We start from the raw sequence: 9,456 nt of genomic DNA, 5'->3' as shown, positions 1-9,456 counted from the left end.
AACTGTAATTTATTTCTGTGATGCGCAGCTGTATTTTCAGCATCATTACTCCAGTCTTCAGTGTCACATGTTCCTTCAGAAATCATTCTAATAAGCTGATTTGATGCTCAAGAAAAAAATAGCTCTTATTATTGTCAATGTTGAGAGTTGCGCTGCTTAATGTTTTTGTGAAAACCGTGATACTTCAGGATTTCAGGATTCTTTGATGAATAGAAAGTTCAAAAGAACAGCATCTATTTGAAACGGAAATCTTTTGTAACATTATAATTGTCTTTACCAACACTCTTGATCAATTTAATGCATTCTTGGTGAATAAAAGTTTTAATTGCTTATAAAACATCTTAATGACTCCACACATTGATTTAGATTATTGCACATTCATAAAATGTGAGTGGTGCATAAATACACACAGACACACACAAAAGGGAGAGAGTATTGATAGTTGACCATTGGAAGAACCTCATTACAAGGAATTGTCTTCTAAAATCTTCAGGTGGAGCTGAAATTGAGTTCATGATTCATGCTGTGTATGCAAATAAACGTGAATCAATTTTTCAAAACAACACTAAAATCTACCATTCAATTTAGTTACATTAAAATAAGATCCAGATCTGGTGAAAAATAACTGCATTTTCATAACCATGCTGAAAGACACTTCACATCAGGTGTAGCGCACACATTTGGATTCATGCAAATCTCACTGGTTGTCCTCAATATCTCCACACCCCTCTGACAACATCCTCAAACCTGCTTCACACCTAACTCTACCACTCCTGGGCTAATTCAACCATTCAGGCAAACAAAAGCCACAAACAGTCTTGTCTGGCTTCTCATCCATGTGGATTCTTGCTAGCTGGTGAGATAGGAGGCAAACTAGCAACGTATCGTGGCTTGGGGCTTGCCAAATATCAGGCACATTGATGCTGCCTCAGGGCTCTACTGCTTGGGCATAGACTCCACCCCACAGAGTCAACACCTCAGAGAGGACGTGAGAGACTCATCAGAAACTAGACAGAACACCTAAACGAACAGACACCCGCTCTCAAGGACAACCACGCCATCCAAACTGTTCCACTGTGGGACCATCATACGTTTCAGGAGGTCCACTGTGGACATATATCCATTGACGATACATCCAACATCCCAAACAACGAGTCTAAATACAGGTAAGGCTGCAACAATGTCACTAAGATTTCTAATGGCAACTGTTCTTATTGCTGTTCACATGTACTTTTAGCATTTGTAAAGGCTGAATTGCTGATGTACTTTGTAGCAGGTGTTTCAGGGGTAGCTCTAAATTGCTTACAACTGATGCACCTGTTACACTACATCGGGTAGAAAATGTTCTAATGTATTTGCCATGTGGTTGTACATGTAATATTCAGTCTATATCTTAATAACCAAAAAATTCCATTTAGAAATGTAAAGTCTTATATTATGCTGAAATCACAAGACATCGTTGTACCCAAAGAAGAATGACTAAGAACCAAGAAACAAGGAAACGAGATATACAACAGCAAAATGAAATACAAAAATACTCAAATTCTTTAAATTGTGCCTTGAGGAGGGAGCGGCTTCGTATGAAACATGGGAGCCAAAACCTGAGCCACCACTTCTTGCGACAGCCTGTGACAAACAGGTTCCTTAAGGCGGAGTCATTTTCTGCATAACTTGCCTAGCAATCTCTTTCGTCAATCTTCTGCTTCCCAATACAAACCTTCAGGCCCCAAAATCTTTGCACACTTACCGGACCATTATGTATCCTGATTGTTGTGCAGAATTGTAGAAGTAATTTCCTTCAAGCACTGAAGCAGTCCAATTGGTTGCAGATGTTATAACAGACGAAATTTCATTCTAATAGCTCTGGTAGCTTCTCTACATTTACAGTGTAAGTGAGATACATTTTTAAATGTCTGGAGTTTGTATCCTGCAGGTAAGGTCATGGGAAACAGGTGTATGTGGTTTCCCACGCCATCAGGTTTTGAAAAAGGGGAGCATGTTTCTACAGGCCTACTCTGGCTTCAGCAGTGCAGCTAGAGCATGTCATGCTAACACGCAGGCCAACAAACAATACAGAACAGAACAGCTACAGCCTAGTTAAAAAGTTAAGGGAAAGTGAGCATGCAAACTTTCGTTTTATTGGGTCACTAACCTTTCTGACCCAACAAACAGAAGACGCTCTGCTCCAGGGTGTGGCAAAACGGTTAATCTTTTTATTTTTTTTCTTTAAGGCTGACAAACCACGCAGTATTGGATTTGAACAACTGCACCAGTATGGACACTCTCCAGGGAAGAAAACCGAAGAAACCTCATTACATTCCCCGCCCTGCTGGCAAACCGTTCAAATATCAGTGTTTCCAATGTCCCTTCACCTGCAACATCAAGTCTCATCTCTTCAACCACATGAAGTATAACCTGTGCAAGAACTCCATCTCTCTGGTGTCTCAGCGCATGGAACAGACAGGGAAAACGCAGAGAACTTCCCAGCATAATTTTCCCTTCAACCACAAGAGTAAAGAGCCACCCCTGGAAGCTGAAGCCAGCAAACCTACAGAAAGGGTCAATGACAAGGTTGAACAAGAGGAGATGGGTAAAGGAACAAGAGAAAAGCCTGAAAGTCCCATCAAGGAGGTCACTAAAGATGTCCCTGAGCCAATCTGTGAGACCAGGGACAAAAATGGAGACATAGACATTGAACAGAACAAAATATCTTCAGCTTTCTCACCGGTTGCACGAACATGTGAAAGCGAAGCTCTATCTCGGTCTCCACACAAAGATGATCAATCATCTTCAGCCATTCCTCAGTTTTACCACCAAATGGCACCCTGGGTCCCACCTGCTTCCACAGCACCGCTTCTTCCTCTAATATCAGACTATCCGTCATACATGGTATCTGAGAGGTCCTTGCATTCTCTCTACACACCCTACTCACACAACCAAGCAAACACCCCAGCCTACCAACTTACACCTCGAGAGACCCAAAGACCTCTTGTTCCATCACCTTTGGTCCCACCTAGTACTTCCCTTCTCCATCCTTATCACTACAGATATGGCCATTCAATTATCCCTGGTCCACCTCTACCCTACAGCCTCTACCAACACCCTGAATTTTCCATGTCCTTACAGAGAACCAGGTATCTTCCTCTGGATGTGTACAGCAACAGATTTTATCCTCGAGAGTATGGAGGGCATCTAGTACCCCTACATCATCCTGATTCTTACAGCAGACTTCCTGAGGACAGGGCTTTCCAGGAGCACAATACAGTAGAAAAAGGTACTCGCCAGAGTCCTTTAGCAGGGTGTGCCGCCTCCGGGTCTCCAGACAGGCCTAGTACCGCAGATATCACCCAGCGGATCCCTGTTACACTCAGGCATGCTTCTCATGGGGAGTCATTCCCAGTTAGTAAATCACAGCATGTTGAACCAGCGGCAACTATAGCAACTGAAAACTTACCCAAGAAATCGTGTGGACAAACTCAAGAGAGCATGTTACAAAATAAAGAGAGGTAGGTAAACTCTATGCAGCTATGTAATGACACTTTACATCACAATCAAATAAAAGAATATCTTGTCAGGTTGCCCACAAGCAAGTTAATGATTACTCTACTCTTTACATATATTTACTTATCTTTTTAGGAATGAACCACAAACCACAGCTTCTGCAAGAAGCAGTGAGATTTCATCAGAAAAGGAAGACGAAGAAACCGAGGAAGAACCAGCTCCTCTTAACCTTTCAAAGAGGGACCGGGCCGTATCCAGCAACATGACACACCACTACCCTGACTGCGAGCTCCATTATGATTCAGAAAGTAGTCAAGAAGAAGCACCGCTCAACCTCTGCCTCAGGGTTCAGTCCAACAACCTAGCCTTGCCCAACACCACAGGCTCTGATACTCCAGAAAGACAAACCATTATAAATGCTGAGGTATGCACAATTGTTCCACCCAGAGAACAAGAAATAGACCCATGTGACCAGAGGCACTCTGCTGCCTTCGCTCTGTGTCAGCTAGCTAGCTCAAAGGACATTATCATTGACTCCTCTATTGGCCAACAAGAAATGACTGAGGGCCAGAACAGTCAAAGTCTTCCTCCCCCAGACAAGAGCCCAGTCAAAGACACTCCAGACACACCAAAACAGAGCACACTGGGACAAAAACGGGTAAACAATAGACCTCCGAAGCACACTACCAAAAGAGCAAAGGTCAAAGAACCTGCTCGAACTCAAAGAAAGCGGTCACAAAACTGCTGATTCAGAGATCCCAAAGTGTGGACTGCTGCGATTCAGACAGAAACGAGCTCCAGTGAAAAGATCAATACTCAAGAGACTTTACAGGAAGACCGCCAACATCTACATTAAAGTCTTCAAATATTATTCTATTTATGTCTGTAAAATTGCTTGTCATTAGTGTTCAAAGGTCATGGGATCAATTCCAAGGGTACGCATGAACTGGCAACTTTAATGTAAGCTGCTTTGGACAAAAGCATTTGCTTAATGCATACATGTAAATATACTGTAGATAATTCCAAAATATTCTTAGTGTATAACATTAAGCACTGATTGGAAGAAAAATGGCAGCCCAGATTGTACACTGAGAATCTTGTGTGCTTTGAGAAAACATGTAACAGATCATTAAAGGGTGGTGGCATTTAAAAAAATAAATAAAGGATCTTGTTAAACTTGAAGTATTTGAATTAAGTGTTTGCATAAAGTGAATTATGTTTGCTTATAAATGTTTTTGAAACATGAGTATGGTGTAGGGGAGGTACAATGATTATAGCTATAATATTACAATTTATGTCAGCGGAAAAGAAAATCCAGTAGCTTTCAAACTGAATTAAAAAAAATAAATAAAAAAAATAAATAAAAACATAAAATACAAGCCAACCATCTGAGAGACGGGAAGGAAGCAGCAGTCCTCTTCGGCCAAGCTCTGCAAGAGCCAAGCAGCCTCCATGCCAGGCATTATCTGTTTCCTGAAAACTATAAAATGTGAAGACATAAAAAGTAATTGAAAAATACCTCACCAAGTATTTGAAAACACATCATAACATCTCTACCTCCTTTTATATCATGACGCACCTGAAACACTCTAAAACAGACTCAACCACATCATCTGCAAGCTGTTTAGGTAGTCTACCAGTTACCCTTCCAATCCTGTAGGTGGTTAAAAAGAGAAAGACCAGTTAAACAAAGAATAGAACTCTAGGGATTATTACAGAGAAATATGGCATTAAAATATAGCACTATCACACCTAGACCAGATAACTGTTCTCACCCCTTGGCAGAAGACCATCTCACTATTGTCTCTTTGTCTTTCAGTCCCACCAACAGTTGTTCTGCAACAATGAATAAGCAAATTAGCAGTACATGAGAGCATTTAATAATTGAGCAAATAAAACAAACAGATATGAAAATGTGCATGAATACTTACCAATGATATTTTCTACCTCCTCAGGTATGTCATAGTCTTCCTCCTGACTGACAGACTCTAGATCAGGTTTTGTAGCCTCTACACTTTCAGTGACAGAAGACTGGGCCAGGTTCACTGCGAGTGACCGACTTCCTCTCTGGTATCTAGATGTAGTCATACAAAATGCTTACAAACTAGCTAATACTTCTAAGCATCCTTTGTTTCATTTCATCATATTTTGTCAATACGCCGTCACTCCTCAATTACCTCCATTTGGCCAAACGTGGTTTTAGAAAGGTCAAGCCAAGTCTCTGGACCACTTTTACACCCAGCTTACGCAATGTGGCCTGGTTACTCTCCGCTATTCTCTTCTGATTCAGGCACTGAAGCACTGTTGGGGCTTCGAACGGTCCGGTAAAGATTAGTAAGCATTTATCTATGTTCTGGTTTTATAGAGACCAAAGAAAGACCTAAAGGACATATACATACCATATTGCAGGAAATCATCACGTTTCCCATGCTTGAAGAGCTGGGCCTGGTGAGAAATAAAATATTTATTAAAAAACTAAATATTGATGAGATTATTTTCAATTATTTTAAACATTTTATCAAAATCTAAAAAACCCTGCGGTACACATACCCCTAGGTGGTAAATAATGAACTACCCTAACGACCGACTTGAAATCTGAGCGATACTTTATCTATACTGTATATCATCAAGTTGATATTAAGCCAAATTTATTAAACCCATTTTCAACATGTCCGAATCCCATTAATCTTAGTGCCAGCAGCAGTTTCATGTAATTATCAAGTTTAAAAGTGCAACGCACATGTTCCTGCTCACAGCCTTATGGCACTTAAAGCATATATGCAAAACACTGATGGCAGTTTTAGCACCCCAGGCATTCTCAGCACACAGAGCCAGTTTTGAGCGCCTCGGGTGATAGAGACGCGCTTCACAAAAGAATAACAGCAGCAGGATCGTTTTCACAGCTCTCTGGACTTTAAACCATGCATGATGTTTCATTGCAAAGAAACTAATTCTGATAAAGATCAGTCACTGCAATGAGCGATTACAGCAGTGTAAAAAAAAATACAGGTAGGCTTTAGCAGGTATCGCCAGCAAATATGTGCAGCTACTAAACAAGTGCAGGAATTACAGGCCTAAAGGAGGCCCATTCACACCTAGAACAATGACTATAAAGATAACTATATTAACATCTACTGCAAATGACAATAATATTCTGTTTATTATTGCCAAGCATTTGAATGTTCAATATTTTCATTCTCCTGAAAAGAAAAGGAGAAAGTGGAGAACATAAACAGTCCTACATGTGACTGGAGGCTCACCAGAGATTGCAAAGCTCCATCAAGGGTCACAGTTCCCTCCATGGTAATCTCACTGGTCTGAGAGATGGTTGTCAGACACCAGTCCAGAAAATCACCCAGACGCTTCTGCTTCACATCTGGACGAGTCACAAACCTGTGCAGATAATACAAATCCTTCAAGCAAAGAAATTATCTAAAAGTGTTTAAACAGTGCCCTCTACTGGTCAGGGAGTAAAGCTGTCAATATTTTGCAATAAACACCACTTTTGGATATCATAAGGGTGCAAATAATTTCTATAACATACGAAAACTACGCTGGGCGAAATATTATTATTATTTTTTTTTATCAGAATTTTAACTAAACAGCCATTTAAACAAGTGGATTCAACATGATAGATAAATAAATAAATAAACAAATAAATGAATGAATGAATAAATAAATAAATACAAATTTAAGTGTAAAACTCAAATGAATCCAAGGAAGAACAATATTTATTCATGTTTATCTATATGCACCAATATACTGTACATTAGTAGACTAAAGTACTAAACAACAAAATTGATCTGCTTATACATTTTACTAAAACATTTTATTATATGAAGACTTATGACTGATGATGCAAATGAGTCACTTAATCAGTGTTTGGAATATATAATCAGTTTGAAATGATTCATGAAAGAGAATTGAATTGAACCAGCTCAAAGGCTGTATTGTCTACTGAAGTATAATAAGAGGCATTTTTAAATCATTTTAGTCTTAACCCTCTCATTCTGGTAAGACACAGAAGCATGGTGGATACTGTCTAATGAGACACTCTTTAGAAAATGAAAGGCCAAAAAAAAAAAAGTGTTAGGTTTACACTGTTGCTTAATTTTATATTAATTTTGCCAGGCAAAACATTTAATTATTTGACATATTGCCCAGTGTTACAGAGATAATAAACACACATATAGGGGAAAGAACACATAACATGTAACTTACTTCGATACCAGCACTGATGCAGCATCTCGAGATTTGTCACTCACTCTGAGAAAGGACTGCAGCAAAAATAATTAATGACACATAGCTAACGACAAGTATAAGTTTAAAAAATATGATTTGCAAAACTGACAATAAATTAATAAAAAAAAAAAAAATAATGCTTACTAATTTGACTCATTGACATACAATACAAATGTTGACAAGTCTATGAGTGGTCTGTGATTGTGGGTGTTACCTTGGCAACAGCCAGAATCCGATCCATGATGGACTCTCTGTTCAGCCCGGGGTCAGTGGACAGGTGGCCGTCCAGACGGGACAAGTCAAAGGGAATGAGACATGTCATGGAGAGCCAGAGGAGGAGTATGTAGCGTGTTTCCCAGGTCTAATACAGAAACATACAGTCACTACCTAGATGATCTTGTGCTTTTGGAAGGTTAAATTACAAATAACACACATGGATGCTATTTTTCCAGATGTGATAAATGGTGACCTGCTGCAACTACTTACTACCTGAAGCTATTCACTGAGGATTTCTTGGAAGGACTTCCAAGAAGGGTTTTATGACTGTTTTTTGGTGCAAAAAAACTTACCAAGTCCCCCTGCAGTCAATATTGTTATCCCTTAAAACTCACATTTGATAATAAAATGACACATTTAAACATTTTTTTCACTAAAAAGCTGTCACTCATCTTAGTTCATCGTGATCTCACAAACTAAGTAGTAGTGGCTGGGATAGATTTTAAATATCAATTCCACTTAAAAAGATGCAATCTTATCCTGTTTACATGAAATAAGCCTGCTCACGAGCAGGTTTAAGATTATGGACCTGACGTATGAAGAACGGGCCCCAGGTCTGGTATAAAGAATGTTTTTGCTCAGGTAGCCGAAATGTCCACCCAATAGAGAGTTTGCTCAGAAAAAAAAATACAAAATTTAGAGGGAACATGGACCACAGGGAGTCTAACTAACATTATAAGTGAAATTTAGGGGGAAATTCAAATTTATGATCTGACCTGTGTAAGAACTCTAGACATTAATTTAGCTTGTATGATTATGTGTTACACTGTGGGGCTCATTACAGAGCCTACGATAAGTAACCTCAGTGTCTTTTGGGTCCTGTCTGCATAAAAGGTCCAGAACGGGCTGAACATCTGACACCTCATGGGGGAACAGCTGCATGAAGATCTTATAGCCTCTGACCTGCGGAAGCACCAGGAATCACAAAATCAAGACACAAACCCACAAATCACTCTTTCTGTGATTTCAGAGAGATTATCAGTCAAACTTAGAGAGCTGTACACCATCTTGCCTTTGAGATGATGTAGAGAAATTTGAAACAGAGATGGACCATTAGAGGTGGCGACTTCTCACTGCGGATCATCTCCAAGAGCATGTTCAGCATCCACTCTGCACAACAGCAAATACAGCGTTACTAACAGTGTTCAATCACAGAGCACATTCATCATGCCCATCACATTCATCGCTTTAACTTACCTAAGTGAGGATCCAGAAGATGTGGCTGTTCTTGGTAGCGATCCATGATAACTGCAAAAAGTTACCCAACGCACAGCTTGACATTTTAAACATGTCATCTTGTATTTTCTTATATCATCTTATACAGTATATTGCGCGCACACAAAAATTATACAAACAGACATCAACATACTCTTTTGCATTTCAATAAACAATAGCCAAGTAGATAGAGACAGACAGACAGACAGACAGACAGACAGA

The 9,456-nt window shown here is 39.6% G+C and overlaps 2 protein-coding genes across 2 annotated transcripts in view; one reads left to right on the top strand and one right to left on the bottom strand.

The window, feature by feature from the left end:
• Positions 1-9,456, bottom strand: part of tbcd (tubulin folding cofactor D) — a 34,745-nt gene that overhangs the window by 23,623 nt on the left and 1,666 nt on the right. The window contains exons 2-13 of the mRNA XM_016558787.1: positions 9,217-9,267; positions 9,032-9,129; positions 8,821-8,922; positions 7,958-8,104; positions 7,723-7,778; positions 6,762-6,894; positions 5,901-5,946; positions 5,679-5,811; positions 5,433-5,575; positions 5,277-5,337; positions 5,081-5,155; positions 4,887-4,981 (exon numbers count right to left, since the gene is read on the bottom strand). Coding sequence (XP_016414273.1) covers positions 4,887-4,981; positions 5,081-5,155; positions 5,277-5,337; positions 5,433-5,575; positions 5,679-5,811; positions 5,901-5,946; positions 6,762-6,894; positions 7,723-7,778; positions 7,958-8,104; positions 8,821-8,922; positions 9,032-9,129; positions 9,217-9,267 — 1,140 coding nt within the window. The remainder of the gene's footprint in view (positions 1-4,886; positions 4,982-5,080; positions 5,156-5,276; positions 5,338-5,432; positions 5,576-5,678; positions 5,812-5,900; positions 5,947-6,761; positions 6,895-7,722; positions 7,779-7,957; positions 8,105-8,820; positions 8,923-9,031; positions 9,130-9,216; positions 9,268-9,456) is intronic.
• On the top strand, positions 710-4,870 carry znf750 (zinc finger protein 750). Its single transcript, XM_016558788.1, has 3 exons — positions 710-1,166; positions 2,232-3,506; positions 3,637-4,870. Exons 2-3 carry the CDS (start codon positions 2,275-2,277, stop codon positions 4,247-4,249), a joined length of 1,845 nt encoding a protein of 614 aa, XP_016414274.1. The 5' UTR covers positions 710-1,166; positions 2,232-2,274; the 3' UTR covers positions 4,250-4,870.

This window comes from Sinocyclocheilus rhinocerous, unplaced genomic scaffold (genome assembly GCF_001515625.1).
Source record: "Sinocyclocheilus rhinocerous isolate Xijiao unplaced genomic scaffold, SAMN03320098_v1.1 scaffold1219, whole genome shotgun sequence".
Taxonomy (NCBI): Eukaryota; Metazoa; Chordata; class Actinopteri; order Cypriniformes; family Cyprinidae; genus Sinocyclocheilus; species Sinocyclocheilus rhinocerous.
Note: the sequence above shows the minus strand (reverse complement) of the source record. Positions and strands in the feature narration are given on the sequence as shown.

Excerpts from the sequence above, each read along its gene's own strand:
- znf750 (XM_016558788.1), top strand. The coding sequence starts at position 2,275 with ATGGACACTCTCCAGGGAAGAAAACCGAAGAAACCTCATTACATTCCC. Across the intron at positions 3,507-3,636 it reads ATGTTACAAAATAAAGAGAG|GAATGAACCACAAACCACAG; the intron begins GTAGGTAAACTC and ends TTATCTTTTTAG.